Source organism: Aplosporella prunicola, assembly GCF_010093885.1.
Source record: "Aplosporella prunicola CBS 121167 unplaced genomic scaffold K452scaffold_43, whole genome shotgun sequence".
NCBI lineage: Eukaryota > Fungi > Ascomycota > Dothideomycetes > Botryosphaeriales > Aplosporellaceae > Aplosporella > Aplosporella prunicola.
The window spans coordinates 57200-74333 of record NW_022983571.1 but is presented as its reverse complement, the minus strand read 5'-3'; the positions used below and the strand labels follow the sequence as shown (position 1 = coordinate 74333).

At 51.6% G+C, this 17134-nt stretch overlaps 7 protein-coding genes across 7 annotated transcripts; 3 read left to right on the top strand and 4 right to left on the bottom strand.

Moving 5' to 3' along the window:
- Positions 1 to 2735: 2735 nt before the first annotated feature.
- K452DRAFT_302623 (uncharacterized protein) lies at positions 2736 to 3152 on the top strand (the record flags this gene model as incomplete). Its single annotated transcript, XM_033542618.1, has 3 exons — positions 2736 to 2855; positions 2926 to 3012; positions 3084 to 3152. The coding sequence occupies 3 exons, from the start codon at positions 2736 to 2738 to the stop codon at positions 3150 to 3152; spliced, it is 276 nt and encodes a 91-aa protein (XP_033392328.1).
- Positions 3153 to 3828: 676 nt separating this feature from the next.
- K452DRAFT_237225 (uncharacterized protein) lies at positions 3829 to 5334 on the top strand (the record flags this gene model as incomplete). Its single annotated transcript, XM_033537569.1, has 2 exons — positions 3829 to 4961; positions 5031 to 5334. Coding segments are annotated over 2 exons (1437 nt in total), but the record flags the coding sequence as incomplete, so codon positions are not given.
- A 2145-nt stretch (positions 5335 to 7479) lies between these two features.
- K452DRAFT_313043 (uncharacterized protein) lies at positions 7480 to 8446 on the bottom strand (the record flags this gene model as incomplete). Its single annotated transcript, XM_033543620.1, has 2 exons — positions 7480 to 7870; positions 7923 to 8446. The coding sequence occupies 2 exons, from the start codon at positions 8444 to 8446 to the stop codon at positions 7480 to 7482; spliced, it is 915 nt and encodes a 304-aa protein (XP_033392326.1).
- A 252-nt stretch (positions 8447 to 8698) lies between these two features.
- On the bottom strand, positions 8699 to 9843 carry K452DRAFT_313042 (uncharacterized protein; the record flags this gene model as incomplete). Its single annotated transcript, XM_033543619.1, has 3 exons — positions 8699 to 9107; positions 9167 to 9602; positions 9774 to 9843. 3 exons carry the CDS (start codon positions 9841 to 9843, stop codon positions 8699 to 8701), a joined length of 915 nt encoding a protein of 304 aa, XP_033392325.1.
- Positions 9844 to 10199: 356 nt separating this feature from the next.
- On the bottom strand, positions 10200 to 11072 carry K452DRAFT_302618 (uncharacterized protein; the record flags this gene model as incomplete). The annotated part of the gene is made up of 2 exons (XM_033542617.1): positions 10200 to 10448; positions 10542 to 11072. The coding sequence occupies 2 exons, from the start codon at positions 11070 to 11072 to the stop codon at positions 10200 to 10202; spliced, it is 780 nt and encodes a 259-aa protein (XP_033392324.1).
- Positions 11073 to 11502: 430 nt separating this feature from the next.
- K452DRAFT_322316 (uncharacterized protein) lies at positions 11503 to 13876 on the bottom strand. The gene is made up of 4 exons (XM_033544493.1): positions 13428 to 13876; positions 12383 to 13379; positions 12075 to 12328; positions 11503 to 12019 (listed from the first exon to the last, which is right to left on the bottom strand). Exons 1-4 carry the CDS (start codon positions 13809 to 13811, stop codon positions 11897 to 11899), a joined length of 1758 nt encoding a protein of 585 aa, XP_033392323.1. The 5' UTR covers positions 13812 to 13876; the 3' UTR covers positions 11503 to 11896.
- Positions 13877 to 14368: 492 nt separating this feature from the next.
- K452DRAFT_258856 (uncharacterized protein) lies at positions 14369 to 16154 on the top strand (the record flags this gene model as incomplete). The annotated part of the gene is made up of 2 exons (XM_033538479.1): positions 14369 to 15616; positions 15668 to 16154. 2 exons carry the CDS (start codon positions 14369 to 14371, stop codon positions 15896 to 15898), a joined length of 1479 nt encoding a protein of 492 aa, XP_033392322.1. The 3' UTR covers positions 15899 to 16154.
- Positions 16155 to 17134: the final 980 nt, after the last annotated feature.

The following is a 17134-nucleotide window of genomic DNA, read 5'->3' as shown; positions in this document are numbered from 1 at the left end:
AATGAGGCTCGGCGAGGCCGGTTGAGGCTGGTCCGGCCTAGACGCGGTCGACGGGCGTTAGCGTCAACTCGTCAACTTCAGCTCAGGACGGTCAAGCTCGGCGTCGCTCCTCCCGCAGGTTCTTTCGGGTGGCTGCATGGACGGCTGCATGGTTATCGGCGGGAACAAAGATGGTTCGTTTGTTGCGTGAGGTGGTGTTTGGAGTTTGGAGGTGTTGGAGGTCTGAAGAAGCTCAAGATCGCGTTTGCCTTTTCGGATTAGCGTGTGATTAGTCAACGCTACTCCCCACAAGGTGCTCTTCTGTTCAGCTGATTCAACGCTCGTTCCACCTGGACACAAGCAATCAAAAATCCTCGCTAAGCAATGCCAAGATCATTGATGATCGACCTGTTTCTCTTTTATCAACCATCATCAACGCCATGACGACATTCGTTCTTTTAGTCGTCACAATTACGATGAGCGGAAGGCGTTATGATCTCATAAGTTTTGGGCGAGCTGAATCTGCATCATCATCACTCGAATTCGGCTTGACGAAGAGCTCAAAAGATTAGGTCGTGTCTTAGAGAGGATATGACGCGGTAGAACGCTCCTGTCGGAAGCACGGGAAGCCGAATTCTCCGACTCCACGAGAGCTTGCCTCATTTAGCAAACTCTTCTTCGGCTTCACGCCGCTACAATTAAAGGAAGCCCCTTACGTCGAAATGCTACTACCAAATAGGTAAATGGACAAGTCCAATCCTGTGGAAAAGATGCTGATGCTGGGTTAAGATCGGAGAATTTGGGTCCGGTTGGTTCAGGTCAGCGGCCGCTGTCAGCACTACCTGTCAAATCCCATTTAGACCAATGAAACATCTCTGTTCTCAATGTAGGAACTTCCTCCGATGGTTCCGAATCTGTTACGCAGACTTAGCGTGGACGCATGTTTCAACTGCTCTTAGACTATGCACTAAAGTCCAACTGTCAAACTGTCCAACACCTGGGCCATTTCGGAACCAGGCGCTTAAGCAACATAAGGATGCGATATAACGTTGGTTACTTACTTGTGTACAGCAGGTTAAAATCCGCGCACTGGATTCTGCAAAGCGAACTGGGTTGCAAAAAGCTGAAGAATTGGAATTCAATGTCATATTTTTAGATACCGGTTGAAAGATCAAACGAGAAATGCTAATGGTTTTAGCGCCTATCGGTGCTTACCGGAAGCATTGTCATCTCAGGTACACTGCAGTGTCTACCCACCTTTGAATAAAGGAACCGACGCTTGTAGACCATAAAAATTGAAAGAGAAGGACAATAAACACGAATGACCTAATTGTCCAGGGCTTTTTTTTATTCAAGCTAATCAAGAAAGAATAAATGTGAAGCTGGGCGCGAGGAATTAGACGCCGCTTGTCCTCCTAAATTACTACTACCTATGGAGGTATATATGCTGCTATCTAAAAGAACACGTTTTCTCTTTGAGATTATTGCTTTCTTGTAGTAGATAAATGAATAGTATAGGGGGTAAGGCTGTTGTGTAATAACTAGATAATAAGGCCGAAAAAACGAGAGTTATCGGAGTAATCCTGGCTGATAATAAAGATAAATGAAGTAAAATTTTGGTAGAAAAAGTTCCAGGTGGGTTACTATCGAAGCAGTCTTGCATACCTGACGTAGGTAAGTAGGTTTGCACTATGAAATCCGGGGGCTACCGTTTCAGCTCTTGTTCTTAGTGGTTAGCAGTAACACTTCGTGCTGGTAGCAGGACTCATACCCAAAAGAGCTAGTTGTTGTGACAAGAAGAGTATTCGAAGACCAGGTATGAGTAGTTCTGTTGATTATCGCCTCAATAGGCTACCTAATCAAGACTTGTCAACCATCACCACCATAACTATATTATCTCGCTTAGCACGAACCCTGTCATCACTTTGCTTTTTCAACATCATACCATTCTCTCCTATTAGTGGAACGATAGTCACCTTTCTACCAAGGGAAGTCGTGTATTTAAGCAGACAGTTTCACTCAATTCAATGCGACAGCAGTGTCCAGCTTTCTCGCACTGTTCAACAAGACTAAACCGCCGGATCCATTTCACTGGTGCTGATATCAGCCCAAGTGGAATGACTGAACGTGGGGAAGGTAACTGTTAAGCTAGGCGCGAGGAATTGGACGCCGCTTCCTTCTTTAAGAGTGTCTAGCAGCGAGTTTTATATACATGAAGGAGTAGAGCAGTCAGGTGCTCGCTTATAGAAAGTAGCAGGGGAATAACAGGGTGTTGAAACAACAAAAAAAGCAACATAAATATGGAGAGTAATGCAAGAAGAAACATGGCCTGATATTTCAACAGGCATATTATTAGAGTGGTCCTAGCTGACAGTAACACTATACCAATAAGCACACGCGGAAGTTTACATTAGCATGCTGTGATTTATGGCTTCGCGTGCCTGGTATCAGCCACTAACGTGCCAACAAGGATGGAACACATGGTAATGAGGCTAAAACGTAAGCTTCTAGAGCAAGATGCTTAGGTTTTAGTATGTACACATCTTTGAGCTGAGATGGCAACAACGTCAAAGACTTGGATGCCGAAGAACAGACAAGTGGATAGTGCTTATTGCAACCATCTCAACAACACTCAAGAGGGGTATAAAAACCAGACGGTCTCGCATCCAGAGCTCTTAACTCCAGCAGCATGTTCCCGTTCCTCAATCATCACTCAATTCAAGAATTTCAACTACACAAACACACCACACCTCAAAATGAAGACTCTCAGCTACCTCGCCGTCTTCCTCGCCAGCACGGCCTTCGCCTCCGCCATCACCGCCCCCTCCGAAGCCGTCCAAGCCGCCGAAGACGCCGAAGCGTCTATCAACACAGGCGTCAGTCCCGACCATCCACGCACTCGCCCAGCCATCACTGTCTTCGCTCGCCAAGCTGACGGATGTCCAGACCTGTGACCAGCAGAGCCAGATCTGCACGTACAAAATCCATGGCACAAACCACAAATGCCATTGCGGTCAACCCAGCGGCGACCAAGTAAGTGCTGCGGAACTACTCATTGTTGATAGAGGATGAGTTGGGGTGAATATGGCGCTGATTTTGTGCAGTGCACGAGCGATCGCAACATCTGCCATTGGAACATAAACACCCACCCGGACAGGTGCAACTGCTCTTAGGTGGAGATAAGGAGATAGCTTTGGGGATGATGGATGGAAGGGGTGGGTACTGGGTTCGCCCATGCTCTGGAGGGGTGAGGTTATGACGACGCTCTTTTGGTAGCTGGCCGGCTTTGCAAACTGTTTTGGTCACTCATTTGAATATAAACATATTTCTTTACCGCTTCACGGGTCTTGAACGACGCTCTTTGGTTGCAGTATTCAAAATAGCATCGTTCGTGCTGACATTCTACTCGATCCAAATTTAACACCTCTCATTTCTGATTCTTTGTTGGAAAAGACTGGGATTCTTTCATTGGCTGTTGGCCGTTGCTCATATTCGAAGAAAGCTGATTCTATTGGCCCTTCACTTTGGCAATATTCCACCAATCACTGTGCTTCACTGACAGTCTCTCATAGGGTAGCAGCATAACATATCCCTGCCGTTGATCTTACGTTTGACTCCGCAACACGTGGCCACTGCTGCCTGCAGTTTACATGAAAACAGAAAAATGAACCAAAATGTCAAGAGACTTCAACAGAACTCCATGCACCAGCACCGAAAATCGAAGAAGGTCCTCTTGACAACATGGCAACAAAAGCCCATAACCTAACTCCTGCAAAAGATGACAAAGGTCTTTCTCTTTGCGACCGCTGCATGGAGACGTTCCAGCAAATCCAAGCGCTCCGCCGGGACATGCACTCCGGTATCGACGTCAAATACCTATCTGAAGAACAATTCCTTGAACCACACAGAGAGATTACAGGCCAAATATATCGCGTACAGCTCGCAGACTTCACCGAGTCCCTTTCCCTACCTTGCCACTTCTGCACGATCGCAAAGGAGTACCTTCCATCTGCACTTCCCGCAGAGACATACGGCATCGAAATCGCCTTCCATGCATTTCTGCCACTGGTAAATCGCACTTATATCAGAGTGCATGATGCTCCGACTTTCATAAGAAGCCTTCGAAATTCGCCAATCTTCCAAAACCCAGCTTTTGAAGACAGCAAAGAAGTTTCCAGTTTTCAGCATGCGAGTTGTACATCGTCAGAAGCCCATGAAGGTCTAGCCCGCCATTGGACTGATGAATGTCGAGAGAAGCATAAAGATTGCAAAATTCGAGCTGACCGAAAAAGCTTTATACCAACACGTCTTCTCCAGATGGATGATAAACACCCAGATACAATCCGTTTGCACTTGACATCTCCGGAAGAAACCGACTCAGAATATGCAACTCTTAGCCACTGCTGGGGAGGGGCAAAAAATATCACACAACTGACCACGAAGACCGAGGCCGACTTAACATCCGGCATCCCTTTCAACACTCTTCCACGGAATTTTCAGGATGCGATCTTAATTACAAGATCACTTGGGTTACACTACCTTTGGGTAGACTCCCTCTGCATAAAGCAAGACTCGGTCGAAGACTGGCGAAAAGAGGCATCCCGAATGGCATCAGTATACGAAAATGCCTACGTAACCATCGCAGCAGCAGCAGGACCAGACCCACACTACGGCTGTTATAGCACCCGAGACGTAATACTCCAGTCTCCACTCCATATACCATCGGAGGACCCGAAAAAGGAGTTATACATCGTGCCACCCTGGAACGTTACGAGGAATAAGACCTCCCTTGTTGGGAAATCTTCGCTGCTTACCCGCGGCTGGGTCTTCCAGGAGATGATACTATCACCACGCATACTGCTTTTCTGCCGAGATGGCCTCGCGTGGAGCTGCCGTACGGGCGACGCTTCCGATGTCGCTCCGTGGGGAAACGTGCCAGGATATGGTTCTGATGGAAGGCCCCGGAGCATTGCCACACCTACGTCTTCTTCTAACTACCACGACAAATTCCAGCGGCAGCAAGAGCTGATGGTGTTTATCCCTGGTAGAAGCCTGTATCACGCTGTCCTCGAAGCCGCCGAAAAAGTGCACACGCCGCAGGACAGGGACGGGAAAATCGAGTTCAGTGAGCTGTGGCTCTCGCTCGTAAAGCAGTACACTGAACGGAATTTGACATTTGGGAAAGACAGATTCATTGCCTTTTCTGCCATCGCGCAGAACATCAAGGGGCACTCTGGCTTCAAATACACCGCTGGCTTGTGGGAGGATACTCTTCCATACGATCTGCTCTGGGTCCCACAGAATCCAGAAAACACGAAAAGACCCGAAATTTATCAAGCTCCTTCTTGGTCCTGGGGTGCAATAGATGGAGCGATAAGCAATGACAGATGGGGTAGCGGAGGTGGGTTCAAATCTGCACGCACAGAATGCTGCATTGACAGTATCCACGTCGAAGTCCATACCCACGCCGACGACACATCAGCTACGGGTCAGGTCCTTGAAGGCAGCAAATTGCTTCTCGATGGCTGCCTACAACCCTGTTCGCTCATGGCCAACCGCGGAAGAGACGTCTTTAGGAGAGTTCAGTGGCAACTGGACCTCGGCCTTGAGAAAACTGGAGAGGAAAGTTCTGAGAAAAGAAGATACTGGGCAGGCTTCACGCCCGACATTGACGCCGAAGTTGAGAGTTTGGATTTCTCGCGCATCTTTTTGCTGCCAGTCCTCTCGGCCGATCGGGTCAGGTTCTCGCATCAAACTGAAAAGGACTTTTGGGGGTTGGTGCTGATGTCCCATCAGACTTATTATAGTCGTGTTGGGGTTTTTAATGTATTGGGACTTAGGAGAGGCGATCTTTGTGAGAATAGGACGAGGATTGTTATTGTGTAGCTAGTCGGACTGGAGGCGAAAACCGGTTTTCCGGGTCGGAAAACAACGAATACAAAGATTATTTCTATTGAAGATTAATTGGCAGTTTTTAACCACTATACATTATCTTTAAACAGAGTTTCCATGCCAAAGCTTCCTTAACACGGTCGTTCACCAATTCAAACCGTCAGTTTCTGCTCCACGGGATAAGAATGTTCGTGAGATGACGCAAATTAGCAGAAGCAGCAATATGTCGAAATATCCGAGTAGCTTCGGTGATTTCCCTTGAGAAGTCGCCTAGCTACACCGAATAGCAATAACCATTCACGCCCTTAAAATCTGATACTTCCCGATACCTACAGAAAACTTATCCATTGCAGAAAGTGAACTCCAGCATCATTAAAATTACCATTAAGCGTTACACTCCCTCACCTTCGTACACACACAAGCCACCTTCCCAACCTAATCAAGCACCTCCATCAACCCACCCCCCTGCAGTCCATCCACAAGAACGTCTCTCCTCCTCCCCGTCCCCGTCGGCGTCGGCACAGCAGTCGAAAACAACGGCATCTTCAAATCCTCCATCTCCATCAGCACGGCTCTCTTCTCCTCGCCCGCCTCCGCCGTCATAGTCGGCGTCGGCACAACAGTGACAACGACCTCTCTCGCGCCCAGAGTGACGCTCCTGACGTCCGACAGCGTGTACACGCGGAACTGGCCGCCGATCGCCATGGTTGTTGTTGTTGCGGCGAGGGTGACGGCTGTGAAGGTCGGCGGGAGGGTTTTTGTTATTGTGAGGGCTGTTGGGGTGACGCCGAGATCGCTTTTTTGGGGTTAGTTTGGTTGGATTGTTTTGGGTTTTTGAGTTTGGGTTGTGGAGAGGGAGGTTTACTCCGGATTTTGCGCGTAGGCGTAGTAGTGTCTGGGAAGAGCGGCTGCGAGAGGTGCGAGGAGCACCGCCGTTGTGAGGGTAAGTGTTGATTTCATGCTTGTAGAGTGTGATGCACGAATGAAAGTGATGGTGGGTGGTGAGATATGCGGAGTGAGCGTGGGTGAAGGAGCGAGAAGCAAGCGATTGCTGGGTAGGGATTTTTTAAAGTGAAGCTTTATTCTTGAGAGTATATATATTCTGCATCAGCGTAGGCATTAACGCATTAACTGCATTATAATTAGCTCAGGGGTGTTTTGGGGCTGATAGCGGGCTGGATGCAAGCCCATAAGCTGCGGCTGGGGGCGGCGTTGGTGGCCGGATTAGGGTGCGGCTTGAGCATTTTCCATGGTGTTTTAAGTTGGGTTATCGCCGGGTGCAGCTGGGGTAGATACGCCACGTAAAGTTTAGGTTCTTCCAAAACCGTGGACTTGGGAAAATGCGGTTTCCAATCAGTGATAGTTAGAGTTTAAGGGGTGGGGATGCGGACTCGCTTCGCCAGTTTTAACGCTAATATTCACGCTAGTCCGTATGTAGTAAATAGACGGATTTGGGGGCTTCACTTTAATTGCGTAGGGGCGCAATCCTCCTCACGTGCTAGCAGAACCACCTAACTCATAGACGATAGTTGCTGATAGCATTGTTTTCTCTGGACTGATTTGTGCATTGATTATCTCAGGTCCTAGCTAACCCGTAACGGCATTCTCTTAACTGAATTGTGTCTTGGATTTAGGGTTCTCATCAAAGAAATCTGAGTATCTTGACATCTCGCTAATAACGCCGTGGTTAAGGGCAAAGAAACCCTCTCCGAAGAGCTCCATTATCCGCACTTTGTGGTATCCTAAATACTCGTCTTTCTCATCGCATTGACATCCGTCTTCATAATATGGACAGTCCTCGCCATCGCACTGCCCGTAAGTAGGGTCAACAGCCCAGACAAAAACCTCGTACGTAAGGGATGCATCTTTGATGGCTCTTTGGATAGAAACCAAGGACGCTTCATCAACCATCAGTGCAGCGCCCCACACAAAATAATCGGGTAGCCGGTCCGGCGAACGATTCATATCAGGGGTTACCCCAGCAAGCATTGCGAAATGCCTTTGCTGTGTCAGCAGTATCAACACAACGGAAGAAAGAGAATCCCGCTTACTCTCTAACAAAATCCACGCCCTTCCCCTTCAGCGCCGGTCGCTCCTCTACCCACTGCAGCCAGAACTCGCTTATAGAATCATCATTCACAAAAGCTCTTTGGCTCGCCCCAATGTGCGGTTCTGAAAGCCGCAGCACCGCCGCTTTCACCTCTTCCCACTCGGTGTCGCTAGTGCTGTACACTGTGCGGTACATTATGAAGCCGTGCATATTATTCTCCGAGCACCATAGTCTCCAATATGATTGAGGGTCATCCATCTCACCCAGCGTAGCTACGCCGGACTTGTCCGAGATGTTGTAGTGTCTTGCTACATTGTAGGCCGAAGCGTGGGTGTGGCGTGTGAGTGTTGGATTATGATTGCCTGTAATTGTTGGTTCAAGAGCGCATTTGGTTCGTAGGTATGGTTGCGGAATAGAAAGACGTGGCTGACGTGCGATGGTGTGTAGACGCTGATGACAGGAAAGAGTTCGACGGAGATTTTGGGATGCCAAGTCGCGAGGCCAGAGAATGCGCGGAAGCCGCATGTTGCAAACACTGAAATTTCGCTGGAGAAAAAAGCGTGTTGCGGGAATGTGAATCTTTAAAAAAAAGTGTGGCCGGCTTTACTCTTACATCAAGCAACAGTGCTGGCAATGCTAAGACAAACAAGGTTAAAAAGACGCCACAATGATCCTTTGTATCATGTGAAGATGGCGCCATAGGTTGAACTGAAGCCGGAAACACCACCAGCGTTTCGTACAACGGAAGAAGAAATAAGTTCCGATTTCTCTTAATCCTTAAACGACCTCTTCGTCACCCCAACACCCACTTCTCTCACGATACTCAAAAGGATCGTAGTCCAAAAACTCAAAATCGCGAACCTGGCCTTGCAGCATATCGTAGAACCCTTCAAAGAGGCGCTCCAAACGCACCTTATAGTAGCCCTCATACCCGGGCTCATGCTCTTGGCAGTAGTCCGGATCGCTCTCGCACAAAGAGTCCTGCATGCCAAAGCCAGGATCAATCGCCCACAGCCAAGCTTCGCGATCGAGTTCAGGGTCTCTAATCGCCGCCTGGATTGACGCGAGCGCCGCTTCGTCGACCAGTAGGACCGCGTCTTGGAGGATTTCGCTCGGCCAGTTGAGGCTCTGGTTCAGAGGGCCGGAGGTGTAGTATTCGTGGACGGTGGCGATACGCGCGAAATGCCTGTACAGCATGGTCAGCAACACAAATACCCTTTATTTCTACACCAAAAAGCTACGCACTCGCGCACAAACTCGACCCCCTTCCCCTCCAGTGCTGCCCGGTCTTCAACCCACTGGAACCACACCCGACTCGGCGCGTTCGGAAGCGCATCACTGGTCCTCCAGTCAGGGCCACAAGTCTGCATCGAGGTGCCCAACACCGTCATTCTCACTTCTGCCCATTCGGCGTCACTTATATTGTTATATGCGGAGCGGTAAACGACGAAGCCGAATTTCTCGTGCTCCTTGCACCACTGCTGCCAATGCGGTTCCGGCGCGTCCATCTCGCTGAGCGTGGCCACTCCGAGATTTTCGAAGTCTTGCGGCTCGTGCCATTCGCGTGGTGGTGAGGTAGTGACTTCTTGGCTTTGCGGTGCTTTGTCTGCGGGGAAAGAGTCGAGTATTGGATGTTCCAATGCCGTCGTCGGCTGGCTTAGCAGCAGTGTTAACAAAGGGACTATGATGTGGTATGCAAACTGAAACCGCATGCTGCTATTTCGCGTCACTTTGTGGAGTGAAGTGTAGTAGAAAGGGGAGTTTCCAAGGATATACTACAAAATACCCACGCAGTGCTGGCAGCGCTAATCCAGAACAGGTTAAGAGAGCGCCACAGTGCTCCTTCACTTACCAATACTTTCAACTGTCAGGTCATGCAGGCAGGGGTGATAAGTGCAGTACGGCGGACCAGAGCGGTGCATTTCTGCTGAACCTCCGTTACGTTTGGAATATGTAACTAAATAACAGGAAGCTTTGACTTTCACGTCTAAACGTGATCTTGGCTCTTAGACTAACGCATTTGCTCACCAGAGCAAGATACGAGAAGATAACAGGCAACTTCACAAAAAAGGAACACCAATAAGACAGCATCACACGAGAAACCCGACGAACAAGCTACCCAAACTTACTAAATAAGTTAGAGTCATCCAGCCAAGTTAGAAAAATCTATTTCCATTTAACAACCTTATCTATCATGGACGTTCGTACACGAGGGGCGAAACAGCAGAGCTCAGACGAGTCATACCACAACCCATCAAGCACAACCAGGCACGCACACCTACTCCGCCTGCGCCAGCGCCCCCGCCAACAACGCCCTAACCCTGTCATCAAGTCCGCCCTCATCCAAAGTGGCAGCATCAGCAACGACAATCCCCACATCAGCATTCCCCACAAACACCTCCGAATTCGCCACAACCCTCTCCCTCAGCCCCCTCAAGTTTTTCCTAACCTCCTCGACCCGTCCCGCATGCAGCAGCATCTCCGCCTCCCACAGCGCATCCACAGCGCCCAGCACCATGTCCAGCCCCTAGCCCTCCGGGGGCACCTCCGGGGGCGCAAACTCCTCCCCAGCCTCCACCCAGCGGCAACAGCGCCACCCCCCGCCCAGCTCCGCACACACAGCGGCCTCGTCCAGCTCCGCCACGAAGGCACGGTACAGCACCGCGAACGCGGCGCGGATGTCCGTGTCGTCGTCCGGCGCCAGCACGTCGAAGTAGGCGTCGATGCCGGCGCGGACGAGCTCGAGTTGCTCGGCGTCGGAGAGGGTCGTGTGCGCGGTTGCGAGCTTGGCCGTGTCGAGGGAGGGAATGAATGAGATGGTGAAGTTGGCTAGGCGGGGGTAGAAATAGCTGCCGATTTCGGGTGCGTTTAGGGTTGCGAACCAGGAGAGGAGGGTGGGTGCGTCTTGTGTGAATGGCTGTAGGGCGTCTGGTGTGGCTTCGCATGTTTCGGAGAGTGTGGGTATTCTGTTTGATGTATCTGAAAATGAAGCGTCAGTCTTGTCTGTTCCGTCCGTTATGTTTTCTGATGTTCCAGACGTTTCGGAAGGCGTAACGATCCCCTCCAACGAGTCTTCAGACACGTTGCCAATCTTATCCATTCCGTCCATCAAGTTTCCAGAGATTCCAGAAGGCATATCCATGTCCTGCATGTGTTTCCGAAGTTTGTTGTCTTGGAGTAGTGCATTCCCAATGGAAGCCCGTAGCGCAACTTCATAAGCCCGACAGCAAAGGCAAGACAATGATCTTGAACGTGAACAATGAAGGCGGACAATGCAGGAGATGCACGAATGAGGACGATGATCATTGTTTCCCGGCCAAGACTTCATTGGAACAAAGCAGATGGAGACAAGTCAAGGAAGACGAAACAGCTTCATTGCCACTGAGCGAGTAAATTTACCTAGCACAAGAGTGCGACCGATATTTTCTGCACGGAGGAATGCGGAGAAGAGAAACTGTGACGGCAAAGAGCAGAAAAATACATCACTCTGGCAGAGCAATGAAGGAACCTACTTGGCGACCGGGCAACGGTCGATGACTCCAGGATTTCGATATGAAGAACAAAACAACAACAATCGCGAAGAGTAGAAGAATTTAATTCCCTGGGATAGAGCGAGAGAGAACCTACATAGAAACCATCTTCGAGTCCAGTACTCGTCATACAGCCAGTCATGCATATAGAAGCTAGAAGAGAGAAAGAAAGGAAATCATTCCGCTGCGTCCTCGCAGCGCTGCGCCATAAGTAATGCAAAGAAAAGCGAAAAGCTTCAAGCAAGTAACGGAGCTCCGAAACCCTGGTTGGATATCCGAGTGAGAAAGCAAACCAGCATACCCATGATCCCACCATTTTGAGCACCAGAACGCCTCATCATCGGTCAGCAACAACCATCAATGTCGACCAGCAAGCATCATCCAGCCGTGCACGGTCTTCAGTCCGCGCTGCGTGTCCAGTAAGTCACACCATGCACACAGACCCTCACATCTTCACGCGGAGAAGGTAGCGAAGGCGGATCTGCGCGACGTCGTAACAAATGTACTCGTTGTAGTACAAGCCGCAGTCGTCGATGCCCGTCGAGCCGGGAGCCTGTGTCGTGTCCGGCTGCATAACAGAGTAAGCACACATACGCAAAAACAAAAAGACCAACGAAACCTACCATCATGACGCCCGCAAGCGACGGGTGCACGCACTTGGCGTCCTTCCAGCCCAGCGGTCCCATCCGGCCCTTGCCCCACGTCGCGTAGTGGCCGGAGTTCTTCGCCTCGGTGGCCGCGTTGTACTTGGCTTGCGTGAGCTCAAGCATCGGCTTGCCCAGCTCGGCTTCACACAACAGCAGCAGCGCGTGCCCGTCCGAGATGCCAGAGCAACAGTAGCCGGCAGACTTGGAAGACATGTCGGCAAGATAGATACCTAGGTCGCGTCAGGTTAGCATTACACACTTGCTGCAACGAGAGGAAAACAAACCTTTGTCGAACATGTAGCCGGTTGCGGGCGCTTCTGGAGGTGCTATGCGTAGACCCTGACCGAGGATACCACCAAAGTTGGTGGCGCGCGAGCCGTGCCAGAGAAGTCTGCGGTCGCTTTCGATGCTCGAAAAAGCGCTCTTCTGGAAGCGATCAAGCTCACCCTGGCGCTCGATGCGGAAGATGTCCTGGATCTCGTATTTGACGTAATGGGTTTCGCCGCAAGTCTTGTGCAAGTACTCGCTGATGGCCGAGAACTCGTCGCTGCCCGTCGACAAGGGCGTCATTTCCTGCATGCCAAGGCTTCCAAAGCGGGAATCCAGAGGATGCACCTCTTCAACGCCCTCCTTGTCTTTCTTGATGATGTTGTCGGCATCCTTGAGGTCGCTCAGACTCTCGAGAAGCTCAATTTCCTTCTTGAGCAGGACAGAATTGTTGATGCAAGGCGGGCGGTTGCGGCCGAAGTCGTGGGGGACGAGAGAGTAGTACAGGTTGGACAGCTGTTCAATCTGATTGGCCTGGGCCGGATCTTCCATGGCGGCAGCCACGTTCTTTAGAGCCTGGAAACCACGAGAAATAGTGGTTTTGCTGAGTTTGCCCAACGGGAGCTTGTTGGCGTCGTAGTTGAGCGAACTCATGGCAGCGGCAAAGTACTGCTGGTTGAAGATGAGCTCCATCAAGGACTGAACCGGCTTCTCGAGCTTGCTCTCGGGGGGCACGTAGTCGGAGCTCTTCGACACGCTGTTCTTCCTGGGCTTCTCCTCCTCCTCGTCATCTGAGTCGGGGGCGTAGCTGCGTTCGACGAAGACATACTTGCCAGGCTTGGGATCGTTGCCTCGCTCAGCCCACTTCAAGCCAGATTTGTCCTTGAACTTCTTGTCGAAATGCTTGTGAGCGTCTTCGAGGCTGCCATTGCCGAGGACGGCTTTTTGGCCATGTTCGCCGACACGGCCCCAGCGCGTCCATGTCTTGTAGTCGCCCTTGGGGCCCTCGAGGAGCTGTGTGTGTCAGCGACTTGACCAAGGTGAGGATTGGAGTGCACGTACCTGAACGCGATAGAACTTGTTGTTGTTGTTCGAGGCGCTGGTCTGGTTCAGCGATGCGTCCCAGATGATGCCGTCAATGGGGCCGATGTGGACGCGATAGCCGGCGAGCGGGCAGCCCTCGTCGACCGGGATGTTGAGCTTGGCGTTGGACGACTTGGCCTTCTTGGCAGGGGCACCATCGACGGGAGATGCAGATCGCTTGGTAGGCGGGTTGACGACGTTGGAGTCAGGGTCTTCAGCGTCGGAGCCCAGGCCGGCGTCGGCGTCATCGGCCTGAAGGGCGTCGATGATCTGCTGCTTCTTGGACAGGCCAGCCGAGGATATGCCGCGTTCCTTGAGCAGATCACGCAGCTCGACAACCTTGAGCTTCGCGTAGTCGGTCATGGTTGATCGGAGCAGTGAACGGATGGGCAGAATGGCAGATGCAGAGAGGGAAGAAGATGGTGGAGAGAAGGAGAGTTGGGATTGGAGGAAGGAAGAGGAAGCGGCTTGTTATATCCATTGTCGTACCAGGTGACGGCGCGCCTTCGACGAAGGCAGCAGCGCGCCCGTGCCCCACAGCACCTTCCCTCTCAACCTCGCGCGCCGTCTCGCCAAGTCGCGACAAACGCAACATCCGCATAAGCCAATGGATTATTTTTTGCATGTTTCCGACCCGCAAGTATGCACGCACCCCATCTGCAGTACGATTTTATCCATATTCGCGGGTGCAGGCGAGTGAAAGCGCGATTTTGCTGCGTCGCGGCGACGTCATGGCAGGGCGAGTCAGGCGGGCGCGCATCCCGGGCTGACGCGAGTCGAGCGCGGCTGCTGCCTGGGGCACGCGTCGACGTCCAGGCCTCTGCGTCTTCAGATTAAGCTATTTATCGACAAGCCCGCCGTCTCCTTCACATCTTTTCGCCATTCCACCTTCTCCATCCCCTCGGTCGCAACTACCCGCGATGGGCCTCCTTGACCTCCCCCCCGAGCTCCTCCTCCGCATTTCAGCTCACCTCACTACCGAAGAGCTCGGCTCCTTACGCCTCACCTGCAAGCCCGTCGAAACCACTCTCTTCGACAGCTTCGCCAAGGAATTCTTCATCAAACGCCAGTTCATGATTGAGCAATACAGCCTCCAAGCTCTCATTGACATCGCCTCCCATCCCGCCCTCTCCAAATGGCTGTCGCACGTCATCATCGGTCTCGAAGCCTACCAGACCGACTTCAACCTCTCGCTACCAGTCACGGAGCAGTACATGAAGGCCGGACATCTCAATCGCCAGGCTCTCCTTGAGAAGGGCCAAGCTCGCGACATGCTGGTTGAAGCCTTCTCCAAGCTCCCCAACCTGCGCACCGTGGGGCTAAGAGACTACTCCGCCAAGGGCCGGCCTCGAGACGGTCCAAATTCTTCCTGGAGGAGCTATGGCTGGTCGTATTGTGGCGTCAGCCAGACTATCACCTATCCAAACGGCGGCGCTTCGGCCATGGGTTCGCCCAATACCCTCTTCCCTTTGATCATTGACGCCCTCGCCCGCGCCCACGCCGTCCCCGGGAACATCGAAGTCATCCTTCGCAAACAGAGCAAGCTCGCGCCCGCCTCGTTCGATGTCTTCAGCGGCTACAAGGCCCCGGACGTCGCTCCTGTCCTGGGCGGCTTAAAGAAGCTGCTGCTGACCATAGCTACCAGCAATTACTGGTCAGATGGCAGGTCCAGTGACAAGGATGGCGTCACCGCAACCTACCTCAAGCGCTTCCTGAATCATACGTCCAATCTCGAGCTTCTCCGCCTCAACTTTCAGCCCGACCAGGCGCTGGCCACCCCTGTCCTGGAGTGGCTAGGCCATCCGGCCCCTGACCCACCCATCGCACTGCCTAACCTTACGTGCCTCGATCTCGGCATGCTCACAGTCCCGGGCCCGACGCTCGTCAAGGCCATTGCCAAGTGGCCCAAGCTCGAATCGTTCAACCTCTGGAAAGTCACTCTCCAATGCGCCAACATGGACGAACTCCGTGCCGAGGAGGACGGCTGGGCGCGCCTGTTCCGCAACCTTGCGCTTGCGCTGCCAGACACGACGAGTATCAAAGCCGTGACCATCGGCTACGCTTCACAGGCATGTTGCAGCCCGCGTAACACCGCCCACTCGTACTTCAGCAACACGCGGGACGAGTTCCGCATCTACTTTTCCGAGTCGGCGGACGCGGCCAAGGCGGTTACCAAGAATGGCGGACATGGCGGCAAGCCGTATCCGGCTCCCGGACAGCCCGACAGCGACGTCGACACGAATAAGGTGGCGTATCGCGCGCGGTATGGGACTAATGTCAAGGATTGGCTCAAGGACGTCGCGGAGAGGACGACGTGCGACAAGCCGGGGTTTGCGGGGGATTCGGATGATAGTGGGAGTGAGTTTCACGATGACGATGACGATGAGAATGACGACGAGGATGAGGATAATGATGGAGATGGAGATGGTGATGGTGACGGTGATGATTGAGTGGCAAAGTGTTCAGGATGGCTGGAATGGCGTTTGGTTTCTTTTCTGCCCACGCATGCATGGATCATTGCTACCTATGGGCTACAGGACGGGACAAGACAGGACAGGGCAGGACGGGACAAGGGCGGGACCAAGCCCTGAGTTACGGACACATTGGGCATATGGCTGGCTCTGTGGGTAGCTAGTTCTTTCTTTCAAGGGATATATAGATACCCACTCAAAATCGCAAATCGCAAATCTATTCTTTAGAACCGGGTAGAAGAGTCATGGTTTGTGGGGTCCGGAGGAGGCGTGGATAGGGTGGGTTATGTGCTGTACTTGAGACTTTCGTACATGCACATGCTGACAAGAGCGGGATTAAAAAGGCTAGGGATCTCATACCTTGCCCGCTCATATCCACCCACACTCACTCCCCCGCACGCTACTCCCCCACGCACACACAAACCCGCCAACACGCCAACACAAACTAACAGTCTGAATGCGAGACGTGGTGCTCTGTTGAGTGGAGTGGCTCTGTGGAGGAAGGAGGGAGGGAAGGGGGAGATGGGTGCGGGTGCTTGGGGTGTGTGAGGACCTGAGAGAGTGTGTGGTGGGAGTGTGGGGAGGTGTATCATCTCGTTGTGTTTGCTGTGTATCGGAGTCTGCGGTGTTGTGGGCTTTAGAGGCGATTGTTGTCGTTGAGGTGGTTCTGCGATCAAGGGATCGAAGGAAATTACCTAGCACTGCTGCCAGCTTCTGCCCAACAGCAAACCACGGGTTTTTCTGGAACCTTCTCAGCAAGGAATTTTTCTATTATCTATATGAACTGAGTAGCATTCTGTTGCACCAAATAGGCGTGGCATGAAAATAGTCGTCTAAATACGTAAATTAGACGTCTATTCGCACTGAATAGGCGCGCATAAGTGACGTGTGTATATTCCACCGGTTTAGTCGTCTATTTTAGTATTGTGCGCCCGAGTGGGGTGATTTCTAGGTCGATCTTAACTGTTTCTTATTCTCTAACTTCCTTATTAGAAATAATCATGCATATAACAGGGAATTTGAATCGTAGTAAACTTATAAATCTGAGACACGCTACTGCAATATTACTAAATTAGACGACTAATCTGGTAGAATAAGCAAGCATAACACCTGAATAGACGACTAAACCGGTGGAATATGCACACGTCACTTATGCGCGCCTATTCAGTGCGAATAGACGTCTAATTCACGTGTTTAGACGACTGTTTACATGCA

What these genes read in the sequence shown, in the direction of transcription:
- K452DRAFT_322316 (XM_033544493.1), bottom strand. Translation starts at nt 13,811, where the DNA reads ATGACCGACTACGCGAAGCTCAAGGTTGTCGAGCTGCGTGATCTGCTC. An exon ending in CGGCTACATGTTCGACAAAG is followed by an intron (nt 12,329 to 12,382) that starts GTTTGTTTTCCT and finishes GACGCGACCTAG; the next exon opens with GTATCTATCTTGCCGACATG. An exon ending in CGCTTGCGGGCGTCATGATG is followed by an intron (nt 12,020 to 12,074) that starts GTAGGTTTCGTT and finishes TCTGTTATGCAG; the next exon opens with CCGGACACGACACAGGCTCC.